Here is an 18,506-nt window from a genome sequence, read left to right as displayed (position 1 = left end):
GCGTGGCGCCGCCCGCCAGGCACATGCTGGAGGAGCCGGGCCGGGGCACGATTGGGCCCCGCGCCCCCGGCCCCGCCGGACACGGTGAGTGACTGCTGTCTGCGGCGGAGGCGGCCGTGCCCGCCGGGGAGGGCGCGCGGAGGCTTGCCCAGCGGACAGGCCTCGGCCTGGGGGCGCCGAAAGCCTTGGGGGCGCGCAGCGCTCCCACTGCCGGGGGCTGGGGGGCACTGAGGTGCTGCAGGCAGGGAGGCGAAGTCGGCGCCCAGGGCTGTTGGCTTGGCGGGTGCCCCTGAGCGCTGGACCCCATCGGTACGTTGGCCCTGGGAAGGAGCAGGGCAGAATGAGGCCCTAGAACCGGTTTCCTGGGAATGGACCAAGCCTGGGGCCTCGTGCCCTGGGGGGACCGTTCCCTGGGACCAAGCTGACCACCAGGAGCTCCAGCCCAAGGTCCTTTTTTGCCCCCCCCCCCTCGCTCACAGCTCCCTGTAGCAAGCTCCCCATCTCCTTAGCAAGCTCCCCATCTCCTTCTGCTGTTAGCCTTGTGTCTCTCCCCAGCCACTGCTTAGTCAGGTTGGAGCTGGCGACTTCTAATCCTGTAGTCCCTGCTTATTCCATCACTCTTCTCCTGAATGTATTTCTGGTAAAGTGGGGTCTAGAAAGGAGCAGCCACTCCTGGCCTGGCTACCTGTAGGGTGACTCCTTGCCTGGTGGGGCATGTCTCTGTAGCTGTGCCCCAGAATGATGCCCCCGATGCACTTCAGGATGGCATCTGAGCAGTTGCACCCCTACAGTTTCTCAGCAGTGCTGCCACTGGTTTGGCTCATCTGTGGCAGTGCTGAGGCAAGCGGTGCTGGCACTTTGGCTATGTGTTGTTTTGTGCTGCTCAAAGCAGACCTGTACTGAGTGGTGTTGCTACTGCTGGTGGAGGTGCACCAGGGCTAGGAATAAAAGGGGAGGCCCCCCTAGGGAAAGGCTCAGGTTTACTCTGTGTTTCAGCTTCTAGGTTCATTCTTCCCATTGAGTTGGGGGAAGGGAGAGGAGCCTTAGATTGACAGGTCTGAGCAGAACAGCTACATTCATCCAATTCTGACCACTTCTGTGTTTTTAATCTTACTGAATGCCTTGGTGTCATTGTTCCGTCCTCCCAGGTCCCCCTTAGTATTACCTGCAAATGCATTTAAATTGCAGGTCACCATTTCCTTCTAGATCACAAATGAAAATACTAAATACATCTGGAACAAGAAAAGATGTTCCTGGCAGAGGACTCCCCGTAGTCTATGCATTGCCCCTTTCTCTTGGGCTTTTAACTGGTTCTCTATTCATATAACAGTGTTCCTGTCACAACTGATTTGAAGTGAATTTGCAGTTGGGAGTTCATGAGACGCAAGATCAAATGCTTCTGATAAAATCTGCCCTATCCCTGGCATGGCTCAGTGCCTCCCAAGTAAATGAAAGGAAGTAGCAATATATCAGTTTCACTTTCCTCTACCCGAGGGATTACCCTAAAATTGATTAGTAGATGCTTCAAAAGGCAATATGCTTGTGTGTCCTTCATAAGAGATTACTGGTGGGGAGCTATGTCAAAGATAACAGTGTTGCATTTAATTCTGAAGTGTCAAAACCTAGAGCCTCTTCTCTTGCAGAAAAGAGTTCCATATGAGTCCCCCTTCTCTGACATTGCTGTCTCCAAGCACACAAATCTTCCTGGCTGCTAGTTTTGTGGTCCAGAACTGTAGGAGGCCATGGTCACAGAAGGAGAGGCCAGAGACAGTCCTGGCAAGGGCTTTGAGAATCAAGTCAGAGACCTCAACCAGGCGTCTGTGTTTGGGAGGTGATGTGGGGGCTCAGTTAAGAGAGTTAACCCTGCAGGGGTGGGCTGAGGATAACTGATGTTGTTAAGCAGCCTGGCTGCTATGTTCTGATCCAGGTAAAGACTTTGTTCCTAGATCTGCTGTGTGGCATCATGAGTGCTTGGACATTGGATGTTGGGAGGCTGGCTTGGATATTTGGGCATGTAACAGCAGTAGGAAGTCCAACAAGACCTCAAAACTGTATGCTGACTTTACAGTTTATGGGCAGGTATCGCTTGTCATGTGGGGATATTAGAGCTAAAACAAGTAGAGGTGCACCAATATATTGGTCCATAATGTATCAGCACTGATAAAAGGAAAATTGACGTTATCAGCAGTTGGCTTTTTTAAGCCAATAATGTCACTGATAAATATTGCGTACATGCACTCAGCCGCAGCATGTATGCAACCAAGAATGCAGCTTGGCAGCTTGGAGAGCAGCGTCTGGCTGGTAAGTCTGTGGGGAAGTATGGGGAGGCAGATCAGGGCCCCCACAGTGAGGAAGAGAGTGGGGCAGGGGCAAGTGCTGCACAGCCAGAGTGGGTTGCCGGATGGAGCTGCGGGTGGTTCGTCCAGGGAGCGGTTCCGGCTGCTGTGTGTACCCGCAGGGGAGGCATGGGGGCATGTGCCTCTGGGCTCTGTGCTCAGGGCGAGGGCGGGCTGTCCACTGCAGGCTGGAGCCAGGGGCTGCACTGGCCTCTTCTTGGCGGAGGAGCTGGGCTAGGGCTGCGCTCAAGGCAGGTGGCAGCAGTGCTGGGGGGGGCCTTTGGGGTGGGCTACAGCCCCCCCAAAATTCACTGTAGCCCCTCCCCCAGTGCAGCTGCTGCCCATCCGGAGCGCAGCCCCAGCCCAGTCCAGCTCCCATGCTGGGAAGAGGATGGTGCAGCCCCCAACCCCAGCCTGCAGTGGGCAGCCCGCCCTCACCCTGCACACAGATCTGGGGGACACATGCCCCCATGCCTCCCCCGGGTGTGCATGGAGCAGTGGAAGCCACCCCAACCTGGCATCCCCTGGATGAGCTGCCTGCTGCTCCATCCCATGCCCCACCCTGGGTGGGCAGCCCCTGTCCACTCCCTCTCTCACCACAGGGCCTTGATCTGCCTCCCCCTACACCCCTTCACTTCCCCCTGCTCCTTCCCCCACTACAGACTTACTGGCTGCTCTCCAAGCTGCTGGGCTGCATATCGGGAATTGGATTCATGTTAGCCAATATGGCTGGTTAATAATCAGCCATCAGTATCAGCCAAAAAAATCTTTATTGGTGCACCCCTAAAAACAAGGTCTTGGAAGAACTTCCCTTATCTAGCCAGCCTCCTAGCTGTCTTGGCCAGCTTGTCTTCCAGGAGCTAGTTTTGGTTTTGCTTTGGGAAACTTGAGTGATGGTGCTGTTTTCATTTGACATATGAGAGATACAGAGTATAGACTCATTGACAAACCACTGTCACTTCACTGTTCTTTGTCTCACCAGCTCCCCCAGTGACTTGTTTTCGATGGGGAATAGGATAGTGAAGATTTTTGCAGACTTCAGATATACCACATCTGCCAGTTTCTTCTTGCCTACCTCTTGGGTACATCTGTCAAAACAAAGAATCAAGATTTATGCTTCAAAACTTTCCCCTGGCCCCTCCCTGAGAGTAGCCACCGTACTGCCTAAGCATTGTATGATTTTCTTCTCTTACAGTTTATTACCGTGGAAGAGAAGTTAGAGCTATTGGAATTGTAAGTCTAGGATCCCTTCTCCTTCTCTGAAAAATCAGTACTCCATTTGATGTTCTTCCCTGTTTCAGGGCTGGCCTACATGTCTGATGATTCAGTGAATGAAGCAGTTAAAGCAGCTTCCCTTGTTACACAAGTATACAGGTTCCCCAGACAGGCTGATTCTGAGATGTTCATTCTGGGTAGCTTGTTCTTTTCCTGATCTAAGTTGTGGTTTTCAGCCTTTTTTCATTTGTGGGCCCCTAAAAAATTTCAAGTGGAGCAGACTCCCTTGGAAATTCCAAATGGAGATGCAGACCCCTTTGAATTGTAAGTGTGGGTATTTGCATACTTTTAAAAATTGATCATAGTCATCTTTTGTGGACCTCTTAGACATAGTCTGTGGACCCTGAGGGATCAATGGACCACAGGTTGAAAACCACTAGTCTAGAGATTTCTCATTTACTAAGGTTGTTTTCTTCCTTCCTGAAGGGAGATTCTAATACCATTTCAAAGGAATTAATTTTTCTCCTTCCTTTCTGTGGTAAAATTATTCATCTCCTTGATATATTTCCCCTTAGAAGTGCCAAGAGAATGTACATGTGAAAGCAAGGCAGTGAGCATGTGCACATTTGTCTGGAAAAGGCCACTCGAGCCCTTTGTCCCTTTTGGCCCCTTTCTCAGTCTGGTCCCTTTATCTCTGGGTGCCTTGGCTTGGGCCTGCCTAGAACAGGCACCTTGTCCTTTGCACCCACGTTGTTCTTCATTTTCATGAGCTTATGGCCAGGATTGGGCCATTTTATGTAGTTTGTTAGAGGGTTATGAAGACAAACTAGTTTTTTCTTTTCTTTTTTAAATGACGTTTCTGTGGCTTCAGGGTAGGTGGAAGCTGCAGGCTTAGCACCCTAGGGACAAATTCCCCTTGTTCTCCAGGCATCAGTTGAGTGAGGTTCCTATACAGATGAGCTCACTAGCATGCCCTGTGGCAGGGGTGTCAAAATCAAACTAGCTGGCAGACCATATTCCCTGCCTGCAGCTAGGGGGGTGGGTCATATGGCCCACAGAGCCTCTTGCTGGTCAGATGACCCACCTCTGAATCCGGGATGCCCCTGTGCTGGTGGTGGTGGTGGGGTGTTTAACACAGCAGCTGATTACTGCCTCTAATAGGTATGGAAAACTGGCAATTCAGTGGTGGTTAAGGAGTGGGGCAGGCAGCAACATTAATCCACTAAGGGAATGGGCAGTCTGGCAATACCAGCACAGCTGCTCTGATAGCCACAGCAACAAGCCCCACCAGCTGGGTTTGGAAGTAAGTTGTCCATCCAGTGAAAAGCCCCGCAGACTGGATGACCCACTTCTGTGGGAGTGATCTGGCCTGTGGGCATTAGACGTGGGTTTTAAGTTTGACACCCCTGATCTATGGGGAAGGGGTCCTGTAGGGAGAGCAGGCCACTGTGCCCCATGTAGGTCTTAGCTACTCTGCTCTGTACTAATTAGCAGTCAGGGTGGTGTGTCTGTGTGTCATCCCAGCCCCAGCTCCTACAGCCTCATCCCAGAGAGAGGGCATGAAAGGTCCACTGGATAGAAACATTTTTAATCCCTCTGGGGCTGTAGTTTATCAATGCAGGCTACCTGCAGTTGGCAAGCTCTGTAGCATATTAGCAATAGGCTGAGGCATCACAACTCCCAACAAGTGCTAATTTGATAAATGAAAGACTAGTGATAAAAGAACAAGATTAAGGTTGGAAAGAGCCCACACATTTAGGAAGAGCAAGTTGTAAGGTAATCTGTGGACCTTACCTCTGCTCCTCTGGGCACATATAGTTAAAGACTATTGTGATGCAGGATCACATTCTGTTTTCTTCTTTGCTCTGGTGGTCCACACAGTTTAACTGGCATCTGCAGTGACATTTGCCAGGCAGCAGTATGATCCACTGTGCTGTGCCTGTAGCATCCCCAGTTTTACAATGCTCCAGATACCATCCATGTCATTTTGACAGGCGTTAACTGTGCTCCTCTTTCAGTCTCAGTTATGGAGCTGGCTTCTTTGCAGAGCAATGCCTAGAATCCTGTCTTTGGTCCCATTTTTTCCCTAGGCACAAGCAGTAGCAGCAGCTGCACCAGTGTTTTGTTCAAGCTAGAAGAAAGGGACAGGAGAAGTACGGACCTGGTAGGTGGTACTTGCATACCGCCAAAAGTCCAGGGTGCAAAGCTAAGGCTCAGGCCACTGACCAGATCACCCTGAGTGCTAGTTTGCATTATGGCTTTTTAGGTGTTTTGCCAGGTTCTTGCACAGAGTGGAAAACTCTGAAAACAGGACACATTTATCCAACCAAAGCACTTGGATGTCACAAAACAAAGTGAAATTAGGAGACATTTTTTCAAATAACTTGAATTCATTGCTTCCAGGTCACTTATATTAAAGACTAGGGTGTTGTACTGAGACACTTGAGACCTAAGAACAAATCAAGGAGAGACAGGTGAACATCTTTAACGTGGTCAGTAGGGGCATAGGAAACTGGGCCAAAAGAGATGCATCACAGCCAAGGGGTTAACAGTGCTTCTGTTCAAAACAGGTTTTTGTTTCCTTTCCCAAATCTATGTTAAAGTCTGGCCACCTGGAAGACTAGTTTGCCATTGGGGGTGGGGAGAGGTGGGCACAGGGCTAGAGCATTTGGTATGAAAGTCTGAGAAGATGGTCTGGGTCTCAGTGGTGTCCCAGGATGCACAGTGTCTGGGGTAAGGTGGAAAATCAACTTTTTTCTAACTTTGTTTAAAAAGAAGGAACTTTAAAGATTGAGAAGTGGCTTGATTAGTGATCAGATGCTTTCTCAAGGAGGAAATGCCTAACATAGAAAGTCAGGAGAAAAGATGGAAGTTTGTCAGACAAATTCACATTTGTCTGACAAAGGCACACATTTTTCATTGTGAGAGTGAAAATTGTTCCAATGGTCAGAGTGAGGTGATGGCATTTCTATCTCTAGATGACTTCAAATCAAAGCTGAATGTCTTTCTGGAAGATGTGATTCAACCAGACACAGATTATTGGCATCAGTGCAGGGGTAACCAGGTGGAATTCAGGGGTCTGTTACACAGGAAGTCATCCTGAGTGATCCCTGTCCCAGAGGTTTGTGTCCCAGGGCACCTTTACAGCCACAGCAGGATGCAGCACTCACCCAGCCCTTGGCTTGCAGCATTCAGGCAGCCTGTCCTACACATCAGGTTATGGGAACCTGTTTCCAGCCAAATCCAGGCAAGTCCTCTTCCTCCAGGGTTATCAGTGGTCCAAAAGAGATCAACCCCAAATAAATCTAGGCCATACTAGGAGCCAGATCCCACAGTGCAGTTTCTGGAGCCCTGGCCCCAGCAGGTCTCTAGTAAAGAGAGAATCAGAGCCTCAGTTAGATTTTGTCCATTAACTTCTTGTGGGCCAATCAGTCTTGTGTAACCCATAAAAAGCTCCTTTTCCCATTAAAATCTGTGAAACAGTTTGACAAGAGCTGGTTTCATGTAGAACTAAGGTCACTGTTGTGCCCCTGCTGAAGTCTAATTCCCAGCACCCACAGGCTCCAAAAGAGAGGGAAGGAATGGAAGAAAAAGCCCCAAAGCTGAGCTACTGTTTGAAGCTTGGTGAAAGTCCTGCCTGGTATGTGCAGACAGCTGCACCTTGATTCCATCTGTGGGGGTGTCCTTAGTGTGACTAGTGTACCAGGGCAAGGCCTGCAGGCAGTTTCTTGCACCCAGAAGGAGTAAAACCCACTTAGTAAAACACAGTGCAACAGGTGCTGGGGGCCTTGCAATGTGGAGTTGAAACTGTGTTTTACCTGGTGTGAAGCATCACTTAAACTTTGCAGTGACTGGTTTCCATGTCTGAGCCTGGGGCTGTGCATTCCTGTGTCTCAGCAGGAGTTACTGCAGCCCCTCTCTAACCCTGTTTTCTGTAGGCCGCTCTCCTTCAAAGCCCAGGCTGTGTAGGTGGGTCAGGAGGGGCACCTGTCCTGCTTCTTTCAGGCTATATTTTCACTGTCAAAAATGAGTCTTACAGCGAGATGAGTGCTCATGCCCTCTGTAAAATCTTAATGGAGACAAGGTGCAGGCAGTCCTTACTGTGTGATGATACTGAGTGAGGTCAAAATCAGGTGCATAGTGTTGTATTCAGCTGGTGGCCTCCTTGCAAAAACTGCTTTTGGCTGGAAAGCAACCTCGCTGTGCTTATTGCACTGTAAACCCCTTGCTTTTGGGGAGAGAATTAATAGCTTCATTGTTTACCTTTAAGTTGGGTCTAAATCTCTGGCCACCTCTAGTCTCTTCCACCTGCTCCTGCTCTATCCCCTGCCTGCCAAGTGTGTGCAGGCTGAATAGATCTGTGCATCTTCTCCTGCTCTTTCTGCTCCTTCTCCCAGCTGACATATTCCTCCCCTTCCCATGGCCCCTCTGATCTTACAGGACCTCTCTCACATCCCTGACTCAGTTTGCTTGGGGTATGCTAGCTTCTGCAGTTGCTGTTCCAGCCCCTTCTGCTCCATATAACAGCATAAAGGAAAGCAGTTAGCCCTTGGTTTCACACCAAGATGGAGACCTAGGGTTGACGACTCAAGAAATGTTTTTTTACTAACAAGCTGCAACCTTCATACTGACAAACATTTTTACTGACAGTAAAAACGTGTCAATTAAAAGAAAATTTTCCTGGATTGGCAGACCTGTGTAACCGCCACAGGGATTTAACACTTCTGATCTGCAATCACCCTGACATCCGCTGAGAGGGAAATACAACAGTGCACAGATGATCCAGGAAGCTTTTGGAAAGTATTGGGGACAACTTGCTGATGCCAGTGCAGGAGTGGCCAACCAGGGGCCATGCCCTTCTTGACCTGCTGCTCACAAACAAGGAAGAACTGGTGGGGAATATAGTAGTGGATGGCAACTTGGGCAGCAGTGACCATGAGATGGTTGAGCTCAGGATCCTGAGGAAAGGAAGGATGGAGAGCAGCAGAGTAAGGACCCTGGACGTCAGAAAAGCATGCTTCGACTCACTCAGGAAACTCGTGGTCAGGATCCCCTGGGAAGCCAGTCTGAGGGGGAGAGAAGTCCAGGAGAGCTGGTTGTACTTTCAAGAAGTTGTACTGAGGGTGCAGGAACAAACCATCCTGATGTGCAGGAAGACTAGCAAGTATGCCATGAAGTTCAGCAAGGACAAGAGCAAAGTCCTGCACTTGGGACAGAACAATCCCGTACACCAGCACAGGCTGGGCAGCAGCTCAAGACCTGGGGGTGAATATGAGCCAGCAGTGTGCCCTTGTTGCCAAGAAGGCTAATGGCGTACTGAGCTGCATTGTTAGGTGTGTTGCCAGTAGGTCAAGGGAAGTGATTATTTCCCTCTATTCAGCACTGGTGAGGCCACATTTGGAGTACTGTATTCAGTTTTGTGCCCCCCACTACAGAAAGGATGTGGACAAATTGGAGAGTCCAGCAGAGAGCAACAAAAATGGTAAGGGGGCTGAGGAACATGACTTATGAGGAAAGACTGAGGGAGCTGGGTCTAGAGAAAAGGAGACCGCAGGGACTTAATAGCAGTCTTCGGCTATCTGAAGCGGGGTCTGAAAGGATGGGTCTAGACCAGAGGCGGGCAATTAGTTTTGGCAAGCCATCGAGGGCCATGTGACAGGCAGCCAGGGGCAGATAAAAAATTTAGAAATGTAATATTTAGGGGCCCTGTGGGCTTGTTAGAATGGTCTGGTGGGCTGCATTTTGATGGCAGATGACAGAACAAGGAGCATCGGTCTCAAGTTAGAGGAAGGGAAGTTTAGGTTGGATATGAGGAAGAATTTTCTCACTAGGAGGGTAGTAAAACACTGGAACTGGTTACTCAGGTTGGTGGTGGAAGCTCCATCCTTGGACGTTTTCAAAACCTGGCTAGACAGAGCTTTGGCTGGGATCATCTAATTGGGGCTGGTCCTGCTTTGAGTTGGACTAGATGACCTCGTCAGGTTCCTTCCAACCCTCACTTTCTATGATTCTGTGACTTTACCCTCCACCCTCAAAGAAACCTTTCTGTGACCAGCAATATTACAGGATGGGAAGCAGCAGCACATGGCTAGAGGGGAAGGCGTCTACAAAGCCCTGAGAATTCTTGCAGGGTGCTGCTCGGACACCAGGTGGTACTGTCTAAGTGAAGCTCTGTGGGGTGTCACAAGATGCTGAAGCTTGATTGTTTTTATGGGGGGCTCAAATTTATTTACAGACGGGAAGTTTTAGCTTGAACTTTTACTGACTGTCTGTAAACTTACACAGTTGCTGTTGGTCAGCCTCATGTCCTTCCTTGGCTGTTATGTATCCCAGCTACTGCTCTTATTTTGCTGCTTACACTTGGACAGTGAGCTCTGCTCTGGCGTGACTCCCTCTGGAAGTTGCATAGGCTGTATTTCTTACCAAGCTTGTTTTTGAGAACTGTGTTTTATTCAGCTCCTCAGTCCCCCCACGACAACCTTAGCATTCAGCCTCCTCTGCTTAGAGACCTTTTCCTTAGAGCCCAGCAGATCTCTGCCATTTTCTGTGCATGTCCCTTTGCAGATGGGCTGGGGTTCTGAAGTTGAGGAGTGCCTGGGGAGCAGAGTCAACTGAGTCAGATGTGCACACACAGCACATGTGAAAGGCTGTTCCGCTCTGGGGGGTTACTTTATATGTTACTTCCTGGAGCCCAGGCTTATCGATTCCATGGCTCAGAGCTGATTGGCTCCTTTGCAAGTGAAAATAGGATTTTTTCTGTATTCAGCCCTTCAGTCTCTGCATGACACCTTAGGGGCTGCAGTTCTGCTCTTCTCAGGGTTCAGCAACAGCAACGTCTTTGGTTTGAGGGCAGGCTTAAGTCTAATGTGACAGACTGGAGTTCTGCTCTGGGAGGACAATGTTCAGAAGGGAGAGTCAATCAGGGTGTGGGTACAGAGTGGTACTAGAATTTGGGCCTGGCAAGGGCAGGGAGAGTCTGCAGGTGGATGTTATTAGGAGTTTGGTGGAAGGAGCTTGTTCTATAGGTAGGGCAAGAAGTTACCCTGAATCCTGACATGAGGATTAGGAAGCACCAGTCTGAGTGTTTGTCTCTTATTTCCAGCTGGTCTCTGGAGCTTGTTGGTAAGGGAACTTATTGGTAGAGGAAGCCCAGCCCTAGTTGCCATGTTTTAGTCAGTAGCATTAAGCTGATTGAGGCTGAAGTGCTGGGGAACCTCCACCCTCAACAGGGCCAGAACCAGGAGCTTGGAAGGGGCCTTGGCTCAGCTGTCCCAAAATGTGTAAGTACAGCAGTTAAGCAAGGCCACCTTGGTGCCAGTGCCCAGCCAGTATCAGCTCCAGAACCCAGACCCCTCTGGGAGCTCCTGCTTTTAGCTCTGGCAGTTCCAAAATCAATCTGGTAGGGGTCTGCCAGGGCTGCAGGGAGGGGGCAGCTGTAGGTCTGGGTTAGGTCTTGCTAATGGTTTTGCTGCCCAGTGGAACCTCAGTGCCCTCATCTGAGTCCTGGGAAGCTGCCAGCCCTGGCTGGAATTTATCACATGTTGGCTTGATGCTTTTCCCCACCCTCCAGCTAAGGAAACCTCTTCTCAGTGCAGGATCCCAAAGAGGCACCCCTTCTCACAGCAGGGGACTCCCAACAGGGTGGTTCCTCCCTCTATATTCAAAACCCAGATGGGCAGGAAGGGGTATCAGCGTGTAGATAACCCCATGGCCTTGCCACCCTGGTGCTCAAGCCTATGTATATATGTGAAGATGGCCAACACCTCCCAATGGGTTAACAATCTCAGGGCGGCCAGTTCAAGATACTTCACACTTCAGCACTTTGGGCACTGAGGCCTCTTTAACATGTCTCCTGTCAGACCTTGGAGTTGCATATCAGTGCTCTGCCACACCATCACAAAGGAGATGGGAGCACAGTGAGGCCCCTGCTGGCAGCTGGTATCAAGTGGAGTGTTCATCTGTGGCACAGCTAGGAGTGTACCAGGGGTCTCTGAATTGCAGTTCAGGGCTTGAGGCACAAGGCCAGCCCCTTTGCTCCTAGCAGCCCTACTTGTACTCAGAGCAGTTCTCAGCTGTCCAGCACCGTTCAGAATTCCTGATGTTTTCACTCTTTCTCTTCAGGAATTGGCTTTTCACTGGCTCTGCTCTCTCCTCCTTGGACACAGCAGGAGGCCCAGCACCAGCCCACTGAAGGCAGAAGAAGGCGTGGCATCAACACGCTGGGGAGGCAGAAGGTTTGGCCCAGGTCTGGTGGGGTGCAATGTGGGGCTGGCTTGGGTGTGCTGGGCGTGGGCAGCATGGGCAAAAGGGTGGGCATATCAGGGGACTGGGTGCAAGTCTGGTGGGGGGGATCTCACACAAGCACAGGTGGAGGGGCTCGTGTCCCTAGACCCCTCATCAGCCCCAATCCCATTGTCAGCCTCTCACTACACAGGAGACACTGCTGCCATGGGCAAAGATGTTGGTGCAGCCAGGGGGTTGGCACAGACCCTGATGCAAATACTGCTTTTGTTGCTGAGGGGAGGGGGATGAGCATTGGTAGCTGCAACAAGGAGCTGGCAGCTGCTGTGTAACTGGCCACACCAACATCTCCTCCCCTCCCCCACAGCTTCTCAGGTGTGAAACTTACCAGTTATGCCTCTGTCTCTGACAGATCTTTGTGTCCTTCCTTACAGGATGGTTCCCCCACCCCCCATCAACAAGCCCCACGTCTGCCTCTCCACTGTACTCATCATGAGCAGCATGGTGCTGATGGATGCCTACCTGGTAGAACAGAACCAGGGCTCCAGGAAGCTGGGCATCTGCATCATGGTGTCTGTGGGTGACGTCTGCTTCCTGCTGGTGCTCTGGTATGTGGCTGTCTGGGTTGGAGCAGAGGTGAAGACAGCCAAGAGAGGCTACGCTATGATCCTATGGTTTCTGTACATCTTTGTGTTAGAGATCAAGGTCTACTTCGTCTATCAAAACTACAAGGCTGACCGCAAGAGCATGGACCTCATGGCCCATAAGGCCCTGACCCTATTGTTGTCCATCTGCATCCCAGCCCTCTACATGCTGTTGGTGGCCACAGAGCACATGGAATATGTCAGGACATTCAAAAAGAAGGAGGATCTCCGCAACCGCCTCTTCTGGGTCATTGTCGACATGCTGGATGTGCTGGATATCCAAGCCAACCTGTGGGAGCCTCAGAAGAAAGGGCTGCCACTTTGGGCCGAGGGCCTGATGTTCTTCTACTGCTATATTTTGCTCCTGATTCTCCCGTGTGTGTCCTTGTGCGAGATCAGCATGCAAGGGATCAGCATCGTGCCACACAGGATGATGCTGTACCCCATGATGAGCATGCTCACCATCAACATTGCCACCATTTTCATCAGGGGAAGCAACATGGTCTTCTTCAGAGATGCCCGGGTCTCTGGTATTTTCATGGGCAAGAACATACTGGCCATTGTACTTAAAGTCTGCATGTTTGTGCAGTACAGGAGGCAGTTGCAACACCTGCCAGCAGGACTCAGCACCGAGCCCCAGCACAACTCCATGCCCCATCCCCAGCCAATTCTGCCTCTTTTGAAGTCCCAGAGCCAGACTCGCTGCCCCAAGGTGGTGGCCCAGGAGAACACGTGACCTGCAGCAGGGGCTGCAGACTGGGCACAGAGCAGCATTTCTGTGTGCGATTATTAGGGTCCAGCGCAAAGCATGAGGGGGTGGCTGAGTCCTGTACCCTCTGGTGGTTCCTTTAGGAAGTCTGTGAGTAACCCCTCCCTCCCTTGCACAGACAAACCAACCACCCACATTCTAGGGACATCCTAGCCAAGAGCTGGGGACAGGTCACTTTTCTGGTGGCACAGAGTAAAACAGGACTGTGGGGCCAGAGCAGAAGCAAGGCAGCTACCAGGGCCAGTAGAGCTGTTAGTGAGGACCACGCTGTGCAAGATGGTGAGGTCCCTCCCTGCTTTCTCCCTTCCATTCGTTCTTCTGTTTGGAGCGGATCTGCTGAGCTGCTGTGGCCACAGTGTGGCTTTATGGTGGGCTGCTGGTCTGATGGGAACATCCCTGGGGCCTCAGTCTGCCCTTGTTGCCCTGTGCAGCCATGCTGTCCAGTCAGAGTTGGAGTTTGGAGAGGATTGGTGGGGGAGAAAGCTAGGGTGGAGATTTTAGCGCCTTGCCCCCCATTCCCAAGGTGCTCGGAGACCCAGTGGAACTCAGTGGGTCACAGTCTTTTTTTCATAAGCATCTTCCTCTTTCCAATAAAAGAAAACACTAGCCCTGCAGCTTCCTGGTATGTCTGTGCAGCTGCCACCTACGTGCTTGGGACTCCCTTTTTTGCTGACGAGTTTGGAGGAGCTGTGTCCACAGGAGTGAGAAGAATTTGGGTGTGATGGAGGCACAGGGGAGATGTGCTGTGTAGAGGGAAAGATTGAGGTGCTGTGAACACTGGATCATTCAGATTGCTTGTCTGAATCTGACTCTTACATCCTTTGTGCAGTCTTACACAGGCCAATTGGCTTGGAAACAGGCAGGTGGATTAAGAGTTTAGCTTAGAGTTTGCAGAGCACGTGTGAGGTCAATGGATCAATGGGTTTCCAAGATGGAGGGATCCAAAATAACCTGCTTGTAAAGCCCTGGTTTCACACAACTCTGTTTTGTATGACTTGTTGGGCCAGGCACCCCATCAAGGTCTTGGTCCAGCTCTTAAAGCAGGCCCTGAACCAAATTAGCACAAAATGCTTAAGTGTAATTTTTGGTTCTGCCTCCTGGCATGAGAAGGCCATGGCCTCTCCAGGCCTCTCCCTCCTGTCCTTAGTTCTCTCCTGTGGCACAATCACAGTTTGCCCTGCTTCTTACCAAATTCTTCTTTCCCAGGTGCCTAACACAGTCACAAAGCCATGCTGCTGTTCACACAGCCCAGCAGAAGCCCCTTCAGGCCTGTGCCTGAGCAATTACTGAGATGAACTTGCTGCTGGCTGTAGCAATCACCCAGGCTCCAACCACTGTCACCATTAGCTGATGGCAGGTGTGCCAGAGAGGCTAGAGTGTGGTGTAGGCTGACAGCTCTCTTGTGGGCAGAGCGAAGGCTGCACAGTTTAGGAAGCTACACCTTAACGTCTCTCCCTGGCTTTCATCATGGTGGGGGATGAATAGTCTCCAGCCCATGGAGAGGTCTACTATAGTGAGATGGTCAAGGGACAGCTCTCCCTCATCCTAGTAGAGAAATGTGCTGGTTCCCACTGCCTGGATTTCTGCCTCACATCTGACACATGTGAAACCCAATCCCTTTTTCCCCTTGCCTTGTTTGCTGCCTGCCAGGGCCTCTGGGAGCACGCTGTGCAACAGGAACTGGTCCCTGTGAACACACCCAGCTTTCTTGCTGACTCTGTTCCTATAGCTGGGCAGTGGAGCTGCCTGCATGAGCCAGCTGACAGGGAAGTGGATTTATGCAGCATTCTTCCTTGCATGGCTGAGGTTAATACACAGAAGTAAATTATTGCAGACACTTGCAGCTCCCTATTCTCTCCCAGTGCCGCAGCAGTCCCACTGCATTGCCCACCATGCACAGCAGAGCCCCTGGCACCTGCCTGCTCCACTGCCCCTAAGGTAGTGCCCTCTCCCAGAAAAGCCCTCTCTCTCACCCCTAGCAAAGGGGCCATGAGTCCCACTGCTCCCTGATGCAGCAGCTGGTGGGGTAGAAGACACTAGAGGGGCGCTCCTTTGGTTCAAACAGTACTCCTGCAGCTCTGCTCCTGAGCTAGTAGACCTTAGAGGCAGGTGGTGAGGCATGGGAGCAGCTCTGGCCATGGCAGAGGCTTGGAAACCATGAGTGTGCTCCTTTGGGGGATAAAGTTGAGGATGCTGGCTGAAGGGCAAGGAAGTAGTGGGAGGTGATGGCTGTGGAACAGTGCTGGCTTCTCTGAAGGGGGAAGCTGTAGGGGTAGTGCCCAAGAAGGCACTGCTCACAGATATTGTGGGCCTGGGACTTGCCCCGTATCAGCTCCATTTCATCCAGCTGCCCCTTGTGGGGGTAGGGGGGCAGCTTTGAGGGGCTGATTTCCTCAAGACATTGGATCATGTACCTTTTACTGTGTCCCTAGTCCCTGGGCTCATGGCAGGTGGGGGATGGGGGACATTGCACATATAGAGCATGCTGGAGGAGAGCACTAGGCACTTCCTCTGCACCTTGGTGCAGCAAACTGCATCTCTCCTGTTGGGGGCCCTGGGCATTCACCTCTAGCCAATTCCCCACTTCCTCACACTCTGCCCTATCCCCCATATCCAGCCCCTGCTTCTTCACTGGGACTACTGTGCCCCCATGACCCTGGGTTGCCTGTTTATATTTTCCATGGAGACACAACCTGATGAATGAGACCCAATTCTCTTTTGTGCATCCATCTGAAGAGGGGGCTGGTGTCACTGGGGCTGTGCTGCAGCAGGACAAAGCCACCCTGGGGAAGAAATGGTGTGGTCCTGGGCTGCCCCTGGTGCCAGGCTGGGGAAGACCCTTCCTCCCACCAGGTGAGAAAGGAGAGGGAGAAGCAGACACTACACTCATCCATCTGCCCAATTAGCCACTTGTGCCAGACTGGAATGCAAAGTGCAGCCACCTGTCACCCCTTCCACCCCCAGTCCCCCACAGTTAGTCAATACAGTATAGGCTGACAGAGCCATGGCAGCACTCAGGAGCAGGAGCCACCCTTCTCACCACACATGCCAAAGGGTCTCACTCTACTCTCACTGCAGGCGCATATCTACTGACAAAGCTGCCCTGAGTTTCCTCCCTGTCCGATCCCTCCTCCTCTCTCCTCTATGCCAGTGTGACAGTGATACACATGGTCAAGCAGGCTGAAGTATTGAGTACGGGAAAAATCAGAGTTTTCATTTTTAAAAGGTCAGGTTCTAGCCCCCTGGCTGTGGATACAAACCTTGGAACCAAAACATCCCCTGCCCTGCCACAGGCAGTGAATGAAGAACCCTTGGGTGACACGATTGTAAATTCACCTGATTTGTAGCAGACTTCCACCTTGTGCTCAGGCACCTGAGCTGGCCCCTGGGCATGGCAGCCCTGTACAGGGATAAAGCAAAACCCAATGGGAAGCAGCAACACCCAAATCCCTGCTGACCGCTCAAGTAGGTTCCTAGCTCAAATGCAGGACCTCCAGCTAACCCAGGAGGTGCACAGCCCCACCAGGGGAAAATGCCTCGTTGGACCTGGTGCTGGCCACGGGTGACAACCTGGTGAGGGGGCTGCGGGTGCTCGACTATCTGGGCGACAGCAATCATCGCCTGCTGGAATTCACCATCCAGCACAAGGTGGCAAAGGCCTGCAGTAAGGCAGCAGCCCTAGATCTCAGGAGGATGGACTTCAGTGAGCTAAGGAGAATAGTCAGGGAAGCACTGAGGTCCCAGAGGGGAGGGGAGCCAGGTGTCCCAGAAGAGTGGCCGCTCCTTAAGGAGACGATTCTCCAGGCCCAAAGGGAGGCAATCCCAACATGGATCAAAGGGGGCAGGAGGGCACAAAAGCCCCCATGGCTCACCAAAAGCATTTGGGAACATCTCCTAGCTAAAAGGGAGGGGTACACCCAATGGCAAGGAGGGGCCATCATCAGGGAGGATTATACTGCGGTTGCTCAGGGCTGCAGGGGGAGTCAGGAAGGCCAAGGTGGACATGGAACTGGGACTGGCTTCCCGGATCAAGGACAACAGGAAGTCCTTTTTTAAATACAAAGGGGGCAAAAAGAAGGTACTGGGTAACGTGGGGCCCCTGCAGGACACGCTAGGAAATTTGGTTGTCACAGCAGATGACAAAGCTAACCTATTTAACAACTTCTTTGCCTCCATTTTCCTGAGCAGGCACCGGATCAGCAAGCACCAGATCACCCCACCTCAAGCCCCAGGGGAGGCACACCCAGGCCAAGGGTCAGTGAGGATCTAGTCAGGGAACTTCTGGAGGGACTGGATGTATTTAAATCAGCAGATCCAGATGATTTCCACCCCCAAGTGCTGAGGGAATAGGCTGAGGTCATTGCAGGACTCCTGGCACGGCTTTACAAGCACTCGTGGTGCTCTGGTGTGGTGCCAAAGGACTGGAAGAGGGCCAACGTGGTTCCCATTTTCAAAAAAGGGAAGAATGAGGACTCAGGAAACTATAGGCCAGTTAGTCTTACCTCGATCCTGGGTAAGCTTTTTGAGAGAATTATTCTGGCGCATGTCCACGAGGGGCCAGCAGGGGAGATCATGCTTAGGGGCAACCAACATGGGTTCATTAGTGGCAGGTCTTGTCAGACCAACCTGGTGGCCTTCTATGACCAGGTCACAAAATCCTTAGATGCAGGGGTAGCAATGGACGTAGTCTTCCTGGACTTTTGGAAGGCCTTTGACACTGTCTCTCACCCTGTTCTCATTAAAAACTGGGGGACTGTGGTGTTGACACCCACACGGTCAAAAGAGTCGCCAACTGGCCGGAGGGCCGCACCCAGAGAGTGGTGTTAGACGTGTCACTTTTGACATGGATGGATGTGGGCAGTGGGGTCCCCCAGGGCTCAGTCCTTGGGCCCACACTGTACATCTTCATCAGTGACTTGCATGCGGGGGTAATAAGCACCCTGCTCAAATTTGTTGATGACACTAAGATGTAGGGGGATGTGGGCACGCTATAAGGAAGGAATAGGCTACAATCGGACCTAGACAGGTTACAGGGGTGGGCGGATGAGAACAGGATGGGTTTCAACACTGACAAGTGCAAAGTGATGCACCTGAGAGGAAGAACTAGCACCATACCTACAGGCTGGGGAACTCCCTTCTCGTCAGTGCAGAGGCAGAGAAGGATCTTGGAGTCATTACTGATGCCAAGTTGAACATGGGCCGGCAGTGTGGGGAGGCAGTTAGGAAGGCCAACCGCACCTTGTCATGCATCCACGGATGCATCTCAAGTAGGTCCAAAGAGGTGATCCTCCCCCTCTATGC

The 18,506-nt window shown here is 51.5% G+C and overlaps 2 protein-coding genes across 4 annotated transcripts in view; one reads left to right on the top strand and one right to left on the bottom strand.

Annotated features, from left to right (window-relative positions):
• Positions 1-13,819, top strand: part of LOC109319438 (transmembrane protein 121-like) — a 14,633-nt gene extending 814 nt beyond the window's left edge. The window contains exons 1-3 of one of the 3 annotated variants that reach the window (XM_019549013.1): positions 9-84; positions 11,673-11,796; positions 12,227-13,819. In XM_019549013.1, coding sequence (XP_019404558.1) covers positions 24-84; positions 11,673-11,796; positions 12,227-13,172 — 1,131 coding nt within the window. In that variant the 5' untranslated portion in view covers positions 9-23 and the 3' untranslated portion in view covers positions 13,173-13,819. Of the gene's footprint in view, positions 1-8; positions 85-11,391; positions 11,797-12,226 lie in introns of those variants that run through there. The other 2 variants (XM_019549015.1, XM_019549014.1) reach the window with 2 other exon arrangements.
• PPP2R5D (protein phosphatase 2 regulatory subunit B'delta) overlaps positions 1-18,506 on the bottom strand; it is a 1,176,261-nt gene that overhangs the window by 987,772 nt on the left and 169,983 nt on the right. The gene's annotated exons all lie outside the window — the stretch shown is intronic.

This window comes from Crocodylus porosus, unplaced genomic scaffold (genome assembly GCF_001723895.1).
Source record: "Crocodylus porosus isolate Cpor-Errol unplaced genomic scaffold, CroPor_comp1, whole genome shotgun sequence".
NCBI classification, from domain to species: Eukaryota; Metazoa; Chordata; order Crocodylia; family Crocodylidae; genus Crocodylus; species Crocodylus porosus.
Note: the sequence above shows the minus strand (reverse complement) of the source record. Positions and strands in the feature narration are given on the sequence as shown.